A 23,283-nucleotide genomic window follows, 5' to 3' on the forward strand; every position below is an offset into this window, starting at 1 on the left:
CTAAAGCTTGCTGTGATGTTCGGCCCGAGTCGTAGCTTTTCCTTTTTTTTAGAACTAGCTTGTCTCCTCCAGTGACGGACTGGCCATCTGGCAAGGTGACAAATGCCAGAAGGGCCGCCAGACTATGGGCCGCTTGGGCCACTCAGAATGGATTATTACACTGATCTAAAAAAGAAAAGAAAAAAATAAAAACAAAATAATTTTGTCTTTGATGATTTTCATTGAAAATAACTTATTTCAGCGGCCCAAAACATTTTATATGCTACACCCTTCCACCAAGTTTCATGAAAATCGGGCCAGTAGTTTTTCCGTAATCCTGCTAACAGACAGACAAACAAACGGCACCGAAAACATAACCTCCTTGGCGGAGGTAATAACAGTCCGCTGGGGGCCTCTGCTGGTGTTGCTATCAGTAATGTCACTGCTTCAGCTAGCAGGGTTGTAGAGAAAAGCAAACTCCTTCGTAGTTTGCTAACTACATGAAGGTAAGACACATTTATTATTATATACTGTGGCTGTGCAGTGCTCTTTTCATGTTTTGGTGGAGCTATTGTAATATGCACTGTGGCTGGTGTAATGTTCATGGCTTATAATACATGTGATGTTTCTAATGTTATAATTTGATAGTGCTTTATTCTGTCCACAAGGGGGCGGTTTTGGTTCATTGTTATAGTATGGGGCGCTCTTGGTTCACAGTGGTAGTGCTTGGAAAAAACGCAAGACTGAGAGCCCGGATATAGTTACGGTAGCAGAGAGAGAGAGAGAAACATGTACAACTGAAGTTGAATAATCCAACTAAAGAATTCAAATATTACTTTGCTGTGTTGGAGTTTGATTTCAGAATTTTACAGCTGGCAGTGCTCTTTTCATGTTTTGGTAGAGCTATTGTATTATTATTTATTGAGGCTTAATAAGTCTGGCCTATGTATTTGTGCCGAATGTGCCTTAATTTACTAGTTGCGCGTATCATGTCGTATCGCTCTGCTGCTCACAGTATTGTGTGCATTGTTGTCGGCATTCATCAGCGATTGTAGTGTGTGTCGGTTGTCTTGTAGTGTGTGTTCTGTGTTCCGAATTTCTGCATTCTAGTCAGTCTGTATGGTTTTATCTCAAGCTTTTTATGCTAACAATTGGGGTGTTGAGTTTGGAAATACGGCCGTTGTGTCGGAAATGCTAGGGCTGTTTTTTGATCCCAGTCCGTCACTGGTCTCCTCCCTCGCTGTTTGAAAGCGGTGAACTTGTTCAACTAGTAAACTTGCTACCTACCTCTTCACTTGTCATTGTGGGACATGTAACCTTCAGCGAGAGAAAAATCTGGCAAAGCGAGACTGGTAACCACCGATATTTTATTTTACCTTTCCGTAGGTATGTTTATTTTAGCCGTTAGCCTTAAGGTTTGTCCTTAAGGGCTTCCATCGCCCAGTAGCTTTGCTGTGTGTGTTTACAAATGTGTTGTGATTTCTGTCGCCCTCTAGTGGTCGAAAATTGCTTGGTGTAGCTTTAAGCTCTGGGCAGATAGAAAGTGTCCGACATTAGCGTTCCTATTGTTCTCAGTGGCTGCAGACAAACTAGAGGCGCTCAATCTCGGAATGTACATCTGGGCCAAGACTTCCTCTTCCGTGCGCCAGTCATTGTTTACAGTCTGATTAGCAACTTGAGACGCGAGAATGGAGTTGGAGTTGAGAGACGACGTCTACGACCGGAATGTTTCACAAGTTTTTTAGGTACAGACAACATTGCGGCTAATCTCTATAAACAGATATCTGCATATGAGACGTCGTCTCTCAACTCCAACTCCATTTAACTCCATTCTGAAATATTGGCCGTCACCCCTGGAGTCTAATTGTCGTCAGACCGATAGACGATGGGTTCCGAGATTGAGAGGCACTGAGGTCAAAACAGTTTGATGCAGCTCCCACCAAATACACCAAATACAGTGTTTTCTGGCATCCATGAACTGCAGAAGTGACCAGCTGATCTTCTATTTGGAGAATCAATAGCTGAAAAAAGTGACTACATTTCGCTAATTATTACTGCCTCTTCCAAACTTGCTTTTGTTGATTCCACTCACTCCAGCAACTGTAGGTTTTCACTGGGCCTCAACAGAACATTGTGAGGAATATCTCCCTTCTGCTGTAAATCTCATTCAAGTCTCTGTATCAACCCAAATCAGGCACAACAAAAAGTATTTCAAGATTCTTAGAAATCTCAGAAATAGAAAATAAAGGGAAAGGAAAATGAAGGGAAAAAAATTATATGATACAGACAGTCATTTTGTTCTCAAATTTCAATGGCATTTAAAGCTGCACTGTATGGTTTTGGAAAGAAAAACAGTTACTCATAAATAATTCACGAAGCACTGAGTTCAAATCTCATAACTCATCACAAACCACTTTGAAGTAAAAGGAACCCACAATCAGTCAAGAGTATGTTTTTTTGTATTGTGAGTGGGATATTGAGGTAGATCACCAAAACAGATGACCTTTTTTTCTTTTTACTCTGGGAACACATGATACATCTTTAGTACTGATTAAATAACCTTTTTAGACTTTCAATCATCCACCTAAATCTACACAGCGCAGGTCTAATTTATCACACTGTAAGATGTAATGCATACACTAAAAAATGGTCACACTTTAGTCCAAGGTTGATTCTCAACTTCTTACCAAGTATTATGTGTCAAATGTGTAAAAAGTCTACTGAGTCTCATAATTGTGTATAAAGTAATCTATACATATTCAGTATATATGTAATATACATATATACACATATATAATGTATATGTAATGTATGTAATGTAATGTATATGTAATATATATATCTACATACGTACATATATACAGTACATACACATAGCGTAATATGTTTTACTCGTGTAACAGAAAAAGGTTCAAGGATTCAAGAAAGCGTATCAGATAGGCAAATTTCAGTGTGGAAACCTTGCCCACATGAAGTCAAAGTGCTGCAAAGATTTTTTTCCACAAAGTTTTTCATGGAATGCTGCGGGACTGGCACCCACGCAGTGTAGTGCCAATCCCAACAGGGCTAGGGTTAAGGTTAGAAATAGGGTCAGGGTTAGGCTAAAGTCAGGTTTAGGATTACATAGTCTGTGGAAATGCCCCAAATACGCAAGTGACACTTTACTGAACATCTACTTTTTGTCGACTTCTAGCTAGTAGAGTATCAACATTGGACTATCCAACTAAAGTGTTACCTAAAAAAAACTTTACTGCAAGGTGCTTTGGATAAATGTGTCCACCATGACATATAGGTTGCAGTAAAATTGCACTACTGAAGACTTTGAGCAAGCATATATCCTGCTTTGTTTGAGCTCACATCATTACATTTTGTACATATAGAGACCAGTGGCCCTGAACTCAGTAATAATAAAGTGCCTTGAGCTGATCCTGTCGTCTTCAAGTTTTCAACAGGCAAATAATATATTTTTTGCTGCTTTGGTGTTGCCATTTGTAATGTTAAATCATTCTGACAAGTTAACAGTAAACAAAATAAACAAAATAAAACATAATAAAAAAAACCCTCTTCAAACAGCTCTCAAAACACTCTTCAAACACGATGGATGCGGTTGGAAGCATAGTTTTTGAGGCATTTATTTCTGAGGTCTTTGAAATAAAAGTTGTAGAGAACTGGGAAGCTTTGAACGTGTGTAATCAACTTCCTATCCATTTTGCACTTGGCAGGCGGAAATATTGTTTATGAAACAAAATCACATTGGTATAGAAACAAGGAAGCAAGGAAATCTGATTGGCATTTTATTTGCTGTTGACGGCCGATGACCATGAAAAGTTCAGCCATGGCCAACAAGCACAGATACACTCACTATTTACCTGTCTTTATGTACTTTGTTCTCTGCACATCACTTTGTAATGGACCTGTTTGTGAAAAGCATTTCATAAATAAATTTGACTTGATCTGTCTCTTTATTTTAGCTAGCTCTGCCTTGTGTATTGGTATGCATGGAGCGCCAGGAGATGAAAAGTGTTTCGCAAACATAAATGAGAAAAGGAGAGTGAGAGACAGAGCAAGGGTAAGACTAATGTCCACCATAATAATGAGACTAGGGAAGCACATTGTGATTTGGAAGCAGTCCATTTTAAAAAAGGGTTCAAGTTAAGCTGATGGTGAGCTAAGTGATGATCCCTAAGAAGCCTGGTGAGATTGGACAGTGGTAAGTAATGCAAATGAGCTGAGCTGGAGGAAGTGAGATTTAATAGTGAGGTGAGAGCCAGAAGCAGGTAACTGTAAGATCTCAACCAGCACTCATAAATCAGCATAACCCAATATCACTCTTCCCTCCAAGTAATTTACTGGTCTACGCTGAAATTGGCAAGGAAGTGTTTCAATTTATAACTTTTAACCTGTTGTCAGAGCGCCGCCAATAGAGAGAGGGAATCAATTAAGCCGCTACTCTGTATTCAGAAAGGGAGAGCATCTAAGGAACAGGAATACTGAATCCTTTCCTCTCTTTTGGCTCCTTCTGATTCCATTTGGACTCTTTTCTGCTGCTCCTCCTCTGTTGCATTGTGGCTCATTCGCTTGCAGCCAAACCACTATTGTGAAAAGCACTGGGAGGCTTTACGTCCTGGTGGGCCCGTTCTCTCTCTTTGCTCTCACAGCTCATCATTGAACGCACACAACAACCTCTGACTCCCACAGAGTCGAATGAAAGGCAATACTTTTCTCTCTGCTCTTCGCATCTCTCTTCCTTTTTCTCTTTGGATGTCTGCAATATCAAAGAATAGAGATGGGAGCAAGGGAGAGTTGTGTAGGATGAAAGTAACACAACTTGATCGAAGTAGGTTCTAATATTTGGTGTGAATGTTTGCGCCGGACCAACATGATTCAGCTGAATATTTTAAACAGCACTGCCCAATGGAAGGAAGTGGGGAAACGGTTGAGTAGTTTCATGGCTACGCCTGCATCTGCCTCTCCATCTTCCTTCTCCCTTGTCTCTGTGTTCTATGTGTCTGTGTATGTTCTCTTTGGGCCCCGGTATGTGGCATGTTGAAGGTCTCTGTGATTTGTATTTATCTCTGCTTCAGCAGACACCACCAAATTTATTTGGGATGTCTACACAAGGCAGTTAGTTAAAGATTAACTAAACCCCAAACCCAAATCTGCGGTGAGGCCTGACACCTACTGGTGAAAAGTAGGGTACTGAACTGGCCATCGCCTATTTTTAGCGTTTAAAAAACCTGTATATACGTGCTAATTTTGGTGTAAAAAGGATATAATATATATTTAGCTGCGCTTATCCGTAGTGAGGATGTTAAGTGCTATGGTTTTGACAATGTATTGAAGCCCTTAGTAGATGATCTTATTACATTAGAACAACAAGGACTGTTTATTGCCAAGTTGGGGAAAACCATGAAAGGCTTTGTTCATTGTGTAGTAGCAGACAATCTCGGGGCCCACAGTATCACAGGTTTCGTGGAAAATTTTTCAGGTAAATATTTTTGCAGATTTTGTACAGCAGAAAATGTAGACATTCAAACAAAAGAAGTCAAGTCAGGAGCATTTTGTGTAAGAAGCAAGGACATTCATACTTCTCATCTTAAAGCTATTGAAGAAAATTCATTGGCTAGTCATTTTGGTGTAAAAAGGAAGTGTGTGCTGTCAGAAAATCGGTCATATTTCAGTGTGACGCAGAGTTTTCCCCCAGATATAGCTCATGATCTCTTTGAAGGAATTGTCCCTGTTGAGATTACTCTTAGTCTTACTGTGTTCATTTCTAAAAAATATTTTACATTAGCCAATTTGAATGAAGCAATAACAACATTTCCATGTAAGTGGACTGATAAGACAAACCATTCCCATCTTGTGCCCCTCACCTACACTACAAAGAGAACAATTGGAGGAAATGCACACGAGAATTGGAGCCTGTTGAGATTTCTTCCTCTCTAGATCGGAACCAGAGTTCCTTCAAATGAACCAGTGTGGCAAGTCCTCAGTGAATTAAAGGACATTGTAGAACTTGTTGTTGCACCTTTTCACACTGAGAACTCTACTTCTTATCTTGACTTCAAGATATCGGAACACAGGACAGTATTCCAAGAAGTTTTCCCCCATGAAAGAATTCTGCCCAAACATCATTACTTGGAGCATTATCCACAGTTGATACGCCAGTTTGGCCCCCGTGTTGCATTATGGACTATGAGATTTGAAGCAAAACATAGCTTCTTCAAAAGAGTAATCTGTCATACAAACTGTTACAAAAATGTACCTCAAAGGCACCAATTTCAGACTGCATATAATCTGCACATGTGTAGATTTTCTAAGCTATTTTTGGAGGTTACTGATATTTCAACACTTCCCCTTGATGTTATTAATGAGGATATTGCACTGGCAGTGAAACAGAAACACCCACATATGGACACTGTGAACCTTGCAAAAAAATGTATCCTACAACAGTTTATAACTTATAACTTACAACAGCTTGAACTATAGGATTAGAATGGTGGTAGCCCATGGGTCGCTGGCTGGACTTACAGAGTTTTGTGAAATAGCTCATATGATTGTTCTAAAAGAGACACTAATTTTCATTGTCAAAAAAATGGATGTCTGGTACCTGGAACATTATCGAGCTTATGACTTGGTCATATCTACTACTAGACAACTAAGGCTTGTTGGGGCGCATGAACTGACAGATCCCTACCCTCTGGCTCACTACATGGTTGGTGGACAGCGCCTCATCTCTCTGAAGAGATACATACATGCATAAGGTTGTATATGTATGGGTGTGGGGTTGGAAATGTTGGAGAAATTTTCAATTTTTTTGAACTTGCTTTTCTTTTATCAATGTCTATTTAATTGTCAGACAATGCACCCTCTTTTCTAAGAATGTCCCCTTAACCTTTAATCGCTCCTGATCTAATTCAATTCTGATAAAATAGGCAGATTCTTTATAGTATGTATGTGATAGAGCTGTGCAATAGACTAACAACTTATATATTTCATAGCTGAATAGCTTTGCATTTAGAAAATTTAGTGTGCATCGGAGATTTCCTTAAATGGTTCCCTGTAAAATTGTGTATAAATTATATAGTATCCTGTGTATAATATTAATACAATTGTTAGTTGGGATCTGTTATTATAATAATAATAATAATAATAATAAATATAGCCGCAAGCGGCAATTGCAGGGTCCAGGCACAATTTGAAAAGACAGACAAAACAGAAGGTAGACAGACACACAAAAACTGACAGGTTGTGAAGATCGGATACGCACTCTATTAGTTAAGGCTTAGCACCAGCTTCTGTGTTGGCCTGTGACTTCTGTAAAGTTCATCATTCCATTGCAGCCACATTATTGAAGTTATTCACAATGGCCGGACTTTCTATTAGAATACATACACATACAAACAACCTTGTGGTCCAAAGACCTGAGCTTTACCACTCTGCCAACTTCCACTTTGGTGTGTGTCACAGTGGGGAAACAAAACAAAGGGACAAGTGATAGGTCACAGGTGCAAGTCCAACCCATATTGAAAGCCTCAGAAAGAATATTATAACTGTACTAGCGCGCCACATTAATCAATTTACACATGGCTTTACAGACATCACCTTGACAGTCCAGACATCATATGTATTTAGTTTGATGAAGATTGATCAAATTATCTTGAACATATCACATTGTCAATTTATCAAACTATTTGCAGCTGCACATTTCCATTTACTGTGCGCTCAGTTTTCAAGATATCATTATAATTTTTGGGCTGTTTACTAATTAAGGTATGGCGATTTCAAAAATCATGTTGTTTTTTTCCTGTAACGTATGGTTTAGGAGGAAAACACTGTGGGATCAGTCAGTTTTTGCTATAAACAGAGGGGGGCGACATCATAATCGGGGGTAGGTACCAGTGTACGAAAGATTAATCTCACTTCAGCCGACATGTTCCGAAAATTTCAGCTCTCTAGGACATACGGCTGAATGAATTTTAATGAATAATAAATAATGAATTTTTGAAGTTGTGACTTTAAGACTAATGAAGATTTGGTTATTATGCAATAAGCCACGCTTTCATTAATAATGACCAAATTTCATGGATCGACTTGGACATCATCCTAGAACATGTGTAAAAATTTTCATAAAAATCTATGCAGTCAATTATGAGATATAAACGTTTTGCATTTATATCGCCCACTAGAGATGGAACTCCAAATGCTTTTGGGGGTGTGTTGACGCAACACTTCTCAAAATGTGTTTCAAATTTTGGCTAAATTAGATGAATGGTTAATAATAATCAATACAAGCCAAACCATTTGATCTATCAATAACCTTTATGCAATTTTGAAAGAGGACAGTCCCAAGATTCTGCACAGACAACTTTCATGTGAACCGGATGAATGGCCTAGGAGGAGTAGAGAAAAAAGTGTTTCTTAAATAATTCAAAATGGCGGACAATGCAATATGGTGGACATTGAAAGTGATATATGAGTTGGACTCGGCACATTCCAAAGTCTAGAAAGAATTTTCTTGTGTTTCTTATAGTCTACGATACACGGTTCAGAAGTTATTGGCCAAAATGTAAAGTTGCTTGTTATAGCACCACCATCTTGCCAATGTGCATGGGCTGCCTGGCCTGAGTAGCGGCGCGCCATAGGAGCCCACCTGCCATATATGGCTGCTGTAGGACTTACGGTTTCTGAGCTACAGATACTTTTAGCAGAGAAAAAGAAAGAAAGAAAGAAGAAGAATTCCAGCAAATACAATAGGGTTCCAGCACTACATGCTTGGACCCCTAATAATCCAACCAAAAACAATAGGGTTCCCAGCACTATGGGACCCCTAATAATAAAAGTTGTAGTAGTGGTGTTAATGTTTGTGCACTCACTGCCAAAACGGGATGGGAGGGGCAGGACTGTGTGTGTGTGTGTGTGTGTGTGTGTGTGTGTGTTCAGTATCATTATTTCTCTCTTTGTAAATATTTTTAAGAACTGTCATGTTCCTGCACATATATTAAAAATCCATAGTATTTTTTTTTCATAATTCTGTGCAAAATGCAGACTGTATTGATCATTCCTGTTTTGCGATTGATTATTGATCAGTTAGATCTAGGTCGGCTCGTTCTCTGTAAAGTCCTTTCAGACATGAAGGGCTGTAGAAAGAAACTGGACGGACACACACACACACACACAGTGTGAGCGGAGTAGGTGTGATGACAAATCTATAGATTTGTTTTTTTCTTCATAATTCTACATGTTTAGCATAAATATGTTAACTTGAGTGTCAGCAAAGTAAATCAGCGATGACAGATTATATTTTCCTTCATTATGAGAAGTCATGACTCACAACATAGACAACAACAAAGAATTATATTGGTCTATTTTAGGAAAATAATTACATTTTAAAATAAAAAACATTCATAACAAAACTTGAAAAGAAGATAAAACTATGTTTAACCTTAATAAATAATTAACCTTAATACCAAATATAACAAAGACCCAAAATAAAGATATTTTAACCTGTCAATCATACACAACTTGTTTCTGTCTGTTTTAATATTTAATTAATTTAATTTTCCAAATAAAATATTCATGTTCCAGTACCTGAGTCGTGTTAAAACCCTGGTCAGTTTCCCTGAATATAGAAATCATTCTGTTGACAGTGATTGATTAATTGTGTTCTTTACAGTAAAACAACTCATAAATCTATATGAAAATAGAAAAATTAATATTCTTTCATTAAGATATTAGCGTGTGGGGCACCCCAGTGGCTCACCGAGTAGAGTGCGTACCATAAGGCTCAGTCCTTCCTGCAGCAACCTGGGTTCGAATCCAGCCAGCGGTCATTTACTGCATGTCCTCCCCTCTCTCTCTCTCCCATGCCTTCCTGTCTCTCTCTCACTAACTCTGTCAAAAAACGGCAAAAATAAATCTTAAAAAAAAAAGATGCAAGTGTGTGGGTGCATCCACGTTTCCCTCACTTGCGTCTTTTCCTTGCGTCTTAGTCCCTCCCACCAAGGATGCATGGAGAGACGCGAGGAGAGAGATAACGAGGAAATATGTTTTTAGAGAAATGAGACGTCCTTTCCTCTGAAGCGTCATGTGAAGCAACGTCATGATGTAATTGACGTCATGGCGTTCAGCTGAAAGTCTTCCAGGAAGGCTGCTCTCATGTGTCCTCACTCATAGCTCCTCAGAGATCCCTCCTCGCTCCTCGGAGCAGAAATAAGAGCTTTGGGACGACCAGTGGTGGGTAGAGTACTGAAAATCTATACTCAAGTAAAAGTACAACTACTCCCATAAAAAAAAGACTCAAGTAAAAGTGAAAATTACCATTTGAGAAACCTACTCAAGTAAAATTAAAAAAGTACCTGGTTAATAAATTACTCAAAGTACAAGTTACTTTCCATTTTAATATTTTTTAGGGTGTGCGGGCCTGTGCAAAATAATGAAAAAACAGCACTTGTTGATAAAACTTTCTTAGCCCTTTATAAAACAGAATATAAGTCTGTTTAACTCTAGTATTTATAGACATTATCAAAGTAAGCAAACCTATTACAGCCCCAAAATGCAGTAGATACCGAATACAATACAATTAATTAAAACTCAGATTTTCTGTTCTGTAGTATTACTCCCTGTACCAAGACCTCAGTCAGTCAACTAGAGAATGAAAACTCTCCATTCACATTTTTCATTTGGGGATACCCATTTGTTGGAAGCTGCCTCTTCGTTCTGCCTCTTTGTTCTGGGTTTTGCTCCGTCATCATCGCATCGTGGTCAAAAGACAGGTAGTGCTTATTTTTCTTCCAGGCAGCTGGCAACTTGGCATCTGCAGTAGAGGTGCTCCTCGTGCGCCACCCCCCCCCCCCCCACGACCTTCAAAATGGCAGACCAGAACAACGTCCGGTTAAAGTGAGGAGCGAGGAAATATCAAATAAGAGACTTGGGATGCACCCAATGTGTGTGTTCCTGTACAGAGTGAACTATCATGTCAGCAGCTGTCTTTAGTCAGCAGTGTGAGTGTTTCTCTCTCCCTCCTCTATCTGACACAGAGACACTGAGGCACCAAACTTAACCCCTAACCCAAACCCAGGGGAGAGTGGTTCAGTGAATATGGAGTGGAAGGTGTGGATGTGGATCAGTGTGTCAGAGGAAACTCTGTAGAAGGACAGAGAGCCAGCAGGCCAGTCCAGATACACTGCTACTCTGTTAGAGACAGAGGAGGCGGGGTAACGTGTGACTCTTCTGTTATTGTGAAAGGCAGAGTAACTACAATCACAGCAGAACAGACTCCAGGACTTTTCATTCCCTCCAATCCAGCAGTCAGCACCCGCTCCACTCCTTCCAATTCCTCTGTAAGTCACTCCTATAGAAACCCTTCCTTCCCACTCAACCTCCCAGTAACAGCGACCAGTTAGACCATTTCTACACAGCAGCTGATCCCAGAAGTCAAATCTCTCTGGGTGATCAGGATATGGCTGCTCCTCTTCCACCTCTGTGACCTTTCTGTTGTCTTCAGACAGGAGGAGGTTTCTGTTTGCTGTGTTTGGGTCCAGTGTGAGTTCACAGGCATCTGATGGAGAGAACAACACACAATACAGCAGCAGTTTATCATGTAATACCCCTGTTGTGTTTATTGTTATTTTATTAACAACTTGTTTATTATTCAACAGTTTCATTTTTGTGAATAATTATATATTCATTTATTGATTTAAATTACAAGAAAAGGCAACCAACCTCTGATGGGGCTTACATAAGGTTTAACAATTAGGAAAATATGATGAAAAGAGACTAATGATAACAGGAATGGGTTAAATATTAATAAATAAATACATAACAATAATGATGATATAGATACATACACATACATACATACATACATACATACATACATAAATATATGTATATACACATAAATAAAAAGATAAATATTTCACAACTTATTTAACAGTTTCATTAAAACACATGAATGGAACACATGAATGGAAATGATTAAGCTTAATGAGCTTAATGACCTAAAACTGATGAAGAAAAATCTGAAATAAATAAGGGGGATTTCTTATCCTAATTATTCACTACCATCAAAAGGAAAACGCTGGGTATAAACCACAATACTTGTAATTAAATAATAATGTGGTAAATTGACCTAAAACCATTAAATATGACAGCTTTCAGCGACACACATTCAACTAAATAGTTGAATGTGTGTTGCTTTGTTGTCATAAATCAAACTAATTACATACTTACATTTCCTCACACCTGGTTTCAACCACTGCACTCCACCATGGTCCACACTGGGGGAATAAACAAAGTCAGATCAGCAGATTGTCTGGTGGAAACATGGACATTTAATAACCTTCAATATGAATGAGTTTCCATACAGCATCAGCCATAACAGCTGTTAAACATTAAACAATATTCCTCAGCTTCTCAGTGTGACAGAGAAAATGTGTGTGAGCTCTCAGCCTTCTAGCAGACGTTGCCTCTCCATACCTGAGAGTGTCCAGTCTCCAGTGTGGATCCACCAGTCCAGCAGAGAGCAGCTTCACTCCTGAGGCTCCTGGATGATTGTAGCTCAGGTCCAGCTCTCTCAGATGGGAGGGGTTGGAGCTCAGAGCTGAGGCCAGAGAAGCACAGCCTTCCTCTGTGAGCAGACAGCCTGACAGCCTGCACACACACACACACACACACACACACACACACACACACACACACACACACACACACACACACACACACACACACAAGCACACACACACAGTTAAGTTTTAAATTTTCTTCCATTGATGTGTAGTTTATTTATTGTTTATTACTGAGAAAAGACTTTTGCCTGTTTTTCTACACAAGTGTTTTCTGGAAAAGAGAGCCATGCTCTCAGTGTAAACTTCCTGTTTAAAACAAGATTCATGTTAGATAATCACTATCTGCTCTGATGTTAGATGTGATAATGTGATTTAATTTTAGTAAAAACTGCAGCGGTCACCACTCCAAACTCCAATGATCCGCTTTGTGCTTTCATTTGGTCAGTTTGGCAGTTCTTGGATCAGTTTGCTGCAGAATCTTCGAAATCCTTTTTGGTATTTTAGGTCTCAACAACAGAGACAGCAAGGAGGGAAATAATTAGATATACTGAGAGAAAGCAGAAAACAGTTCACAGGGGATAGAAAGTATAGTGAAAGGTTGTTACCACAATCATAAGAGCAGAGAAAATCCTCCACAGGTTAGAAATCTATTCACTGTAAGTAAAGCAGGATTTAAATGTTCATGTGTTGACCAGGTTGGGGAATCCTGACCTGAGAGTCTCCAGTCTACAGTGTGGACTCCCCAGTCCAGCAGAGAGCAGCTTCACTCCTGAATCCTGCAGGTTGTTGTTACTCAGGTCCAGCTCTCTCAGACTAGAGGACTGGTAGCTGAAAACTGAGGCCAGAGCTTCACAGCTTCTCTCTGACAGCTTACAGTAACTCAGCCTTAATAGACAGAGAAAAGACAATAAAGAAAAGATATGAAAATATTACTCTCTTATATTTTATATTTTGTCAATGTTGTCTGTGATTTTTCTTTCAAATACTTACTGCTAATAATGTTGATGTATGTATCCCTTATCTAAAAGAGTTCACAGTGTTCTTTGTATGGTGCTGTAGCTCATTGAACTGAGTGTAGCACTAACAATGCCAGAGATACTGGTTTGATTCCCACTGGGTTCACCCATGTTAAATCTGTATTCACACATGGTACTGCAAGATGATTTGGATATACAGGACCTGGAAATACATCCACCAAATGGTATATGCTGTTATAGGGCTGAACGATATTGACAAAAAATCTAATTGCGATTATTTGACAGAAAATTGCAATTGAGATTAAACTGCAATTCATATCAAGTTTTTCTTGTCATACATTTTTTAGAACTTTAAAATTGTTTCAATAAAAGGGATTTTGTTAAAAAAAGAATAGATGTCAGTTTTCAGGATTTACTGAGTTTGAGTCTGATGAAAGGTTTTCACCAATATTGTACTTGATTCATGGACCAAGATTACCCAAAATATCTTGTTCAGAAATCCATTTTGGACGTTTCTCTCTCTTAAGCAATTAATTGCAGCCTCTGCGATTAAGAAATTGCAGAAGTTCACATTGTGATTTTGTTTGTTGTTTTTTTAATTAATTGTTCAGGTCTACTATGTTATGCTTTACAGAAAGCCATTAAGAAGACTGGCGAGATAAAGCAGATTTAAAGTGTTTTAAAAGAAGATAGTGAATTTGCCAGTGTAAGTCACTCAGGAAAGTTTCCACAGTCTAGAGGCCCTGATGGCAAAAGTGTAATCACCTTTAATCTGGAGTTTAGACTGAGTGTCAGTCAGAAGGACCTGAAGATCTCAGCTTGCTCTCCAGCTCATAGAGAACTAAGGCTTTGTTCAGACTGCAGGCAAATCTGATTTGTTTCTCAAATCCGATCTTTAGCTCTGACTGTCAACACTGTTATTTGCAAGTGACCAGGTCAGATTTGTGTGTTCAGGCACCGTTAAGTTATCTGCATCGGTTGCCGTGGTAACGACGTCGGCTTTTCCTCCGCACCATAGGACAGTCTAGTCGCGGTACATAAGTCCTTGTCGCAGCAGAGAACATCCCCGACAGTGAGGGCTGTCACTACCCGATCTGAGCCACTACCCAATCTGAGTCGCGCATGCGCCATTTTACTTGGTTATTAGTTGCTGTAACGCCCTAATTTCCCTTCGGGGATGAATAAAGTACCTATCTCATCTTATGTTAAAATCTTCTTTAAATTTGGCTAGATTGCTTTACTCGCTAGACTCCAGCATCTGCTTATTCACATGAAACCTACTATACTTTGCTTTATAATCTACAATATGTAGTGATTTGCTGACTTGCGAAATACGATCGACTTCTCGTTTACTTTCAAGACTCATACCTGAATACATAATGTTTTGACACCGTGGCGAAACATCAAATGTACATTTGGGACAGTCAATAATAGTTCAGTCAAATGAAAATATCTCGTAATTACGAGATCAGGATGTACATTTGATAAGTAAGTAAGTAAGCTAGCTAGCTAGCTTTGGTGAACATATATGATTGAAAACGAAGTAGTATCCAGTTATGGAATTAATTTATCACCACTTTGGCTGATGTGATGTGAAACATGATGGGTTTGTTTGCTACATCAGTTAACTAGCCAACTTGGTAACATTAGCAATTAATATAAAATGGCCATGGCAACATAAAAGCTATAGCTGGCGAGTCCGCATCAACCTTAATGCTATTCAAGTGTGAGACGATTAAATTTGTCTTTCCAATTGAAGATACACATTAATCTGTGGTAGTGACAGAGCTAATGGCCGAAATTTAAAGGGGGGTCTGTGCCTTAAACCGTTTACGCTCGCGCATGTGCGACTCACATCTACTAGTGACAGTTTGAAAACCGTTTGAGCAGCTAGAGCGGTCAGAGTGATACGCATCTGTAGAAATCCGCATTTCAAACCACATACAAATGTGTCTTAAATCTGATTTGCAAAAATCGGATTCCATGTGGTTTTTTGCTGTTTAGACTTGATAAAATCAATCCAACTCCAATCTGGATATCCCAAAAATCCGATTTGGACTGGCAGTCTGAACAAGGCCTAAGAGTTCTGCAGTGTAAGTCAGGGCCAAACCTAGTCAAACTCTGAAATCTTAATATTAATTCTTCATCAGCAGTGGAAATATGAAAATCTGGGATATACTGTATGATCTCTGCTTCACACTAGTTAAAGTCCTAGCTGCTCTATTCTGAATAAGCTGGAGATGTGACAGTGAATTTTGACTCTCCAAGCTGCGAAAAAACAAAGCAAGGGTCCAGACAACATCAACCCCAGGGTGCTCAAGGCGTGCGCTGGGCAGCTTGCAGGAGTGTTCCAGCACCTCTTCAACCTCTCTCTGAGGCTGAAGAAGGTGCCCCAGCTGTGGAAGACCTCCTGCATTTTCCCGGTGCCCAAGAAAGGACGTCCAAGCGCTCTCAATGACTACAGGCCAGTAGCTCTGACCTCACATGTCATGAAGACCTTTTTAGAGACTGGTTCTGCAGCACATCAGGCCCCTGGTGGTCGGCTCCCTGGACCCCTGCAGTTCACTTACCAGGCCCACATTGGAGCAGAGGACGCCATCATCTACCTGCTCCACAGGGCTTACTCACACCTGAAGAGGCCAGGGGGCGCTATGAGAATCATGTTCTCTGACTTCTCCAGTGCCTTCAACACCATCCGGCCTCCCCTGCTGGCAGAGAAATTCTCTGAGATGCAGGTAGACCACAACCTTGTGGACTGGATTACGGACTACCTGCCCTGCAGGCTGCAGTACGTCCAGCTGCAGGGCAGCCTGTCAGATGTGGTGGTGGGCAACACCGGCGAACCCCAAGGAACTGTACTGTCACCATTTCTTTTCACCCTCTACACCTCGGACTCCCGCTTCAACTCTGGAACGTGCCACCTACAGAAGTTCTCTGATGACTCCTCCATTGTCGGCTGCATCACGGAGGACAATGAGGAGGAATACAGAGAGCTGGTAGAGAGCTTTGTAGGTTGGTGTGACAACAACCACCTCCAGCTCAACATCACGAAGACCAAGGAGCTGGTGGTGGACTTCAGAAGGAGTGGGAGGCCCCCAACCCCTGTCACCATCCAGGGGGAGAAGGTGGAGATGGTGAACTCCTATCGGTCCTGGAAAGGACAGAGCAGACTGTACTTCCTGAGGAGGTCAGGAAGTACAGGTCCTTCAACATGTGCAACAGGCTGCTGCAGATGTTCTACCAGTCTGTAGTAGCACTCTTCTTTGCTGCGGTGTGCTGGGGAGGCAGCATCAAAGCAGGGGAAGCCAACAGACTGAACAAGCTAATGAAGAAGGCTGGCTCTGTTGCTGGAGTCAAACTGGACAGTCTGGAGGCAGTGGCAGAGAGGAGGTTGAGGGGAAAGATCAATGCCATCCTGGAGAACCCCTCTCACCCTCTCTACGACAAGCTGAGGCTGATGAGGAGCAACTTCAGCCACAGGCTCCTCCTCCCGTGATGCAGGACGGAGCGGCTCAGGCGTTCCTTTGTGCCGGCGGCCATTGGACCGTTCAACAACATCAGCGACCCCGGTGACAGCCAGTCATAACTCCTGACACCCCCCCCCCCCACACACACACACACACACACACACACACACCCTGCACATGACTCTGTAGTGATACCAGTGAGACCTTTGGAGAAAGCCCCAACCTCTCTATTGCTTTCTTGAATCAACACCACATGGCCTACTACCACAACAAGTGGCCATAAAGGTGTCTATTTGACACAACCCACAGCTTCAAAAGTGGTATCTGATAGCAGTAGATGTCTCCCCAAAAGCTCTTGGGGATTAACAACAGGATGCTGCGAAGAGGTTTGAAACTTTCTCACACATTCCACAGTTAATGACCTTTATCTTCCAGCCATCAGGAGGAGAAGGACTCAAGGACTCAGGAACCTTAATGAAGTATACACTCACACACCCATACCTTCCACACCTATGAATATAGGGAATCATCCTACTTTCTTCATTTGGAGTGCCAGACTGTTCTGATTAATCAAAAGGGACAGTCACCATTGGGTGAGAATGGGGATACATACCAATGTGTCAATACGAAGGAACAACAGACTGCTGTTGACACTTACCAGAGTCTCATCACTACCCCCTCTCTGAAACAGGACTGTCATAAATCTTTCCAATCTCCACATTCTTCTTTAAACCTACTTTTAACCCTATACTTCTCAAAATGTTTTAATGAGTTTATTATGTATCTTGAAGTATAGGCTAAATGTGTCAACTATATATATGTTGAAGTTGTTTAATTCGTAGTGAATTGTATGCACCCACAATGTTATCTGCTTTAGTTGAGGAAATAATTACAATTATATCACTCTCCCTTTCTTTTGCATGGTACCACACTGCCACCGTGTGGTCATTTATAGCTATGACAGGTCAGTATAATGTCGACCAAGTTTAATTGTATTAAATGGTTAAATTGTTTTTCACATTAGTCACACAGTTAGAAACACAAGTTACATATATGAGTTAACTTGGTGAAGACTGTATAGTCATAGATTAGGCCATGAAGGTTTATTTGAGGTCCTTATATTGATGTGCTAGCTATATAAATTCGAATGTAAGTTCACAGGTTTTTATTATTTTGATCAATTGACAACAGTAATTGGTGGAGATGTAAAATACCCGCGTATTACTTTAAAAAGAAATCTTTATTAAGATCACTTGGTAATAGATCTCAAAATAAAATAGACTAGAGGAAGAATTCCTCTTACATTCATTTTCTCCCCTCTCCCTGTTCAGGGTGGAACCTTCTCAAACAAAGAAATTAATTAGTAAACAGGGCGCAACAGAAAAAGACCACGAAGCGTGATTTGCATAGCAAACCACGCCTGGAAATTCAAAGATCTATAAAACTTTCTTATCTGGCCTTGTTCGCAGTTCAACATTCCGCTCTCGCCAAGAAACCTGCTGAAACCAAGATCAACAATTTTAGCTGCAATTCGCCTTTAGTGAAACTTAGAGTTTGAGCCTGGAGTTAGAGACTTCTGCAGATGAACTTTAGAATCGCTTGCAAGAAGTTTGAACCTCGCGTCTAATAGTAGAAGTTATCAACGCCCGGCCAAGCGAAGATTGCTTCCAAAGCTATTTAGGAACGAGATCATTTAGGCTTTTACAACAGTTAGAAGAGCTAGAAACTTCAACTCCATCCAGCAGCCAACACTGGTGCAACATCGCCACAGTGTTCTACATCCAGGGACCTGTTGACTACAGCTTTGAGTAAGCCGGTAGCGCTGCTTGCCTCAACGTGGCAATAGTACCGGAGACCAGCTGTTCCATCCAGCGTCTGCCGTTGCCAGGTAACAGGCCACGCCGAGTCTGTCTCTCCGAGCTCAGCGGGACCAGACAACCCTGACCGGCAGGACTTCTCAACTGAACAAAGTAGGCTCTGACTATCCACGTCTTTACTGCTGAGAGTTGATGCAAAAGCTTAGATTTAAATTATCTAAATAGGTCAAGAAAGGCTAGGCTTTATAGTTTAGTTGTCCCGTAGCTTTCTGCCTCGTTCCTCTGCTTAATTGATCCATACATACCTCCGTTTACTGCTGCCAATTCTTATTCCCACATTTCATTACCATTTTCCTCTCATCCTTATTTTGTTTCATTACATTCCATGCCTATTTTAGTCTATAGTTTCCGTATTTTATTCTGGTGATCAATATCAGTGACTTATATTGCTTATTTCATTGAATATGGTTATACTTGGATCGTTAAATAAATATTCCCATTTATTGCAGAGAAGTTGTCATGTGTTTCCTTACCTGCAGAGAAAAGTAATCCCTGAACTGGAAAGATCTCATGATCTTTAGATTGATGACTGATTAGTATGAGTAAAGGTCCTTCATTTACGAAGGTGGTGCCCCTACGAGTATAATTTGATCTCTTGATCAAAATATTAATATTTATATACCTTTACCAAATTATAAGTTTGATATTTTCGACTCTACACGCTACAACTCAGACCTGGACTTGGACCCTAGCCCCTCAGAGCCGCTTGTTTTCCTTGGTACTGTCTGCCAGTTGCTGCTGTGGCACCTGAATTTCCCCAAGGGGATTAATAAAGTGCTATCTTATCTTAGCTTATCTTAATATAAATGACATGAGATCAAAGCATGGAGGATCTTCTCTCAGTCCTCCAGGTTCATGGCTGTCTAAGAATTAGGATCAGGACAAAACACAATCTGGAAAATCCAAAATTTTATTTTCAGTGAAATTGAAAATACCAATGTAAAATGGTTCTGGAGTCCTGGTGTAAAACTTGCAGAGTCTCCCTTTGCAAATTCAGGAAAATTGACCTGAGAGAGTTTTGAGAACAGGGACCTTAGTTTGGAGAAATGTGTAAAATCAATTGAGAAAAACTGTGAATGGATCTTACCTGAGAGTTTCCAGTCTACAGTGTGGACCCCGCAGTCCAGCAGAGAGCAGCTTCACTCCTGAATCCTGCAGGTCGTTGTTACTCAGGTCCAGCTCTCTCAGACAAGAGGACTGGGAGATGAGAAGTGAGGCCAGAGCTCCACAGCTTCTCTCTGACAGCTGACAGCCACTCAGCCTTAATAGACAAGAAAAGATATGAAAATATTACTCTCTTATATTTGAATGTCAATGTTGTCTGTGATTTTTCATTCAAATACTTACTGCTAATAATGTTGATGTATGTATCCCTTATCTAAAAGCAGAGTTCACAGTGTTCTTTGCGTGGTGCTGTAGCTCATTGAACTGAGTGTAGCACTAACAATGCCAGAGATACTGGTTTGATTCCCACTGGGTTCACCCATGTTAAAACTGTATTCACACATGGTGCTGCAAGATGATTTGGATAAATACATCCACCAAATGGTATATGCTGTTATAGGGCTGAACGATATTGACAAAAAATCTAATTGCGACTATTTGACAGAAAATTGCAATTGCGATTAAACTGCAATTCATATCATCACAAGTTTTTCTTGTCATACATTTTTTGTAACTTTAAAATTGTTTAAATAAAAGTGATGTCAGTGTGCAGGATTTACTCAGTTTGAGTCTGATGAAAGGTTTTCACCAATATTGTACTTGATTCATGGACCAAGATTACCCAAAATATCTTGTTCAGAAATCCATTTTGGACGCTTCTCTCTCTTAAGCAATTAACTGCAGCCTCTGCGATTTGGAAATTGCAGAAGTTCATACTGCAGTTTTTTTTTTTGGTTAATTTTTCAGCTCTACTATGTTATGCTTTACAGAAAGCCATTAAGAAGAATGGCTAGATATATAAAGCAGATTTAAGGTGTGTTAAATGGTGATAGTGAATTTGCCAGTCTACGTCCCTCAAGAAAGAATTCCACAGTCTAGAGGTCCTGATGGCAAAAGTGTTTTTACCTTTAGTCTGGAGTTTAGACTGAGTGTCAGTCAGAAGGACCTGAAGATCTCAGCTTGCTCTCCAGCTCAGAGAGAACTAAGAGTTCTGCAGTGTAACTCAGGGCCAAAACTAGTCAATCTCAGTGAAATCTTAATATTAATTCTTCATCAGCAGGTACCCAGTGGAAATATGAAAAATCTGGGATCTACTGTATGATCTCTGCTTCACACTACTTAAAGTCCTAGCTGGTCTATTCTGAATAAGCTGCAGATGTGACAGTGAATTTTGACTGAGACAGGAAGAGAGAGGTGCAGTAATATAAATGAATATGAATGAATTTGAATCAGGACAAAACATTCTGGAAAATCCAAAATTGTATTTTCAGTGAAATTGAAAATGCCAATGTAAAATGGTTCTGGAGTTCTGATGTAAAACTTGCAGAGTCTCCCTTCACAAACTCAGGAAAACTGACCTGAAAAAGTTTTGAGAACAGGGACCATAGTTTGGAGAAATGTGTCAAATCAATTGAGAAAAACTGTGAATGGATCTTACCTGAGAATTTCCAGTCTACAGTGTGGACTCCGCAATCCAGCAGAGAGCAGCTTCACTCCTGAATCCTGCAGGTTGTTGTTAACCAGGTCCAGCTCTCTCAGACTAGAGGACTGGGAGCTGAGAACTGAGGCCAGAGCTTCACAGCTTCTCTCTGACAGCTGACAGCCACTCAGCCTTAATAGACAAGAAAAGATATGAAAATATTACTCTCTTATATTTTAATGTCAGTGTTGTCAGTGTTTTTTCTTTCCAATACTTACTGCTAACAATGTTGATGTATGTGTCCCTTATCTAAAAGCAGAGTTCAGTGTTCTTTGCATGGTGCTGTAGCTCATTGAACTGAGTGTAGCACTAACAATGCCAGAGATACTGGTCTGATTCCCACTGTGTTCACACATGTTAAAACTGTATTCACACATGGTACTGCAAGATGATTTGGATAAATACATCCACCAAATGGTATATTCTGTTATAGGGCTGAACGATATTGACAAAAAATCTAATTGCGATTATTTGACAGAAAATTGCAATTGAGATTAAACTGCAATTCATATCATCACAAGTTTTTCTTGTGTTTTTCATGGTGCTGATCTCAGAAGCCCCCAAGCAGGTAATTTTCTCGGAACTCACCGTTTCCTGGGAGGACCGCACTGAGGAGGCCAACGAGAGGAAGAGGGCAAAGTACGCTGAGCTAGTCGAACAATGCCAAAGCAATGGGTGGAGAGCGAGGTGCAAGCCCATTGAGGTGGGATGCAGAGGGTTCGCAGGCCAGTCCCTCTGCAGGGCCTACAACATGCTGGGCACCACAGGGGCCAGTTGGCGAATGGCCATCAAGTTGGCCACCGAGGCAGCAGAAGTTGCTTCGAGGTGGCTGTGGATCAGGAGAGGAGAGCCGTGGGTTGGGTAGTGCTACCTGGACACAAGCCGGGACTTGATCAACCCCGGCTGGGTCGCCTGGGCGAGGGTGTCTGATTGTTGAAAGACTCGAAACACCCAATGCCCCAGGTAACATCACTGATAATGTGTCCAGGTGCATCACAAGATGATGTATGTCACAAGCTTCTGTCTGGAACAACCAGTGACTACCAGGAACAGACTGGTTGACGACCAAGAACAGAGTGGTGACAGCTGGAGAGACAGCGGACAGCCTGGAGAGACGGCAACAGGGCAGTGAGGGTTAGCAGCCCGACCTGCATCTTCTGAGAGGAAGAACCCACAGCAAGCTACAGATCAACCTACAGAAAGATACCCCCAAGGATGCCCGAGAGGGGGGGGGGACCTGGACAGAACAACGGGGACCTGGTTGTGCTGTGGCTGGACCTCGCAACGCCCATGGGTCCATACCCCACAAGCTGGTCGAAGAGGCACTGAACCGGTACCATATCCCAGGCAAGTTCAGGGGCCTCATTTTGGACTACTACAACAGCTTCAGTCTGAGAGTCTCTGCTGGGTCTACAATGCCAGAGTGGCACAAGCTCGAGAAGGGAACTATCACTGGATGTACCATTTCAGTGATCCTTTTCGCGCTTGCCATGAACATGCTGGTGAAGTCTGCTGAGGTTCAATGCAGAGGGCCCCTCACCAAGTCCGGTGTTCGACAGCCGCCCATTAGGGTCTTTATGGATGACCTGACTGTGACAACAACATCTGTCCCAGGGAGCAGGTGGATCCTGAACGGCCTTGAGGAGCTGATCACCTGGGCTTGTATGAGCTTCAAGCCGGTGAAGTCCAGATCCCTGGTGCTGAAGAAAGGAAAGGCCATCAACAAGTTCTGCTTCGCACTTGGCAGCACCCAGTTACCACCCATCACAG

General features: G+C 41.0%; 1 protein-coding gene across 1 annotated transcript in view; it reads right to left on the reverse strand.

Moving 5' to 3' along the window:
• Positions 1 to 9,201: 9,201 nt before the first annotated feature.
• The window catches only part of LOC139643428 (NACHT, LRR and PYD domains-containing protein 12-like), a 32,106-nt gene continuing 18,024 nt past the window's right edge, over positions 9,202 to 23,283 (reverse strand). The window contains exons 7-12 of the mRNA XM_071518573.1: positions 21,472 to 21,645; positions 19,957 to 20,130; positions 13,260 to 13,433; positions 12,460 to 12,633; positions 12,214 to 12,260; positions 9,202 to 11,539 (exon numbers count right to left, since the gene is read on the reverse strand). Coding sequence (XP_071374674.1) covers positions 10,971 to 11,539; positions 12,214 to 12,260; positions 12,460 to 12,633; positions 13,260 to 13,433; positions 19,957 to 20,130; positions 21,472 to 21,645 — 1,312 coding nt within the window. The 3' untranslated portion in view covers positions 9,202 to 10,970. The remainder of the gene's footprint in view (positions 11,540 to 12,213; positions 12,261 to 12,459; positions 12,634 to 13,259; positions 13,434 to 19,956; positions 20,131 to 21,471; positions 21,646 to 23,283) is intronic.

The sequence above is a fragment of the Centroberyx affinis genome, unplaced genomic scaffold (genome assembly GCF_046629955.1).
Source record: "Centroberyx affinis isolate AG114_WGS23_722 - 3 ecotype Tasmania unplaced genomic scaffold, CSIRO-AGI_Caff_v1 ptg000606l_1, whole genome shotgun sequence".
NCBI lineage: Eukaryota > Metazoa > Chordata > Actinopteri > Beryciformes > Berycidae > Centroberyx > Centroberyx affinis.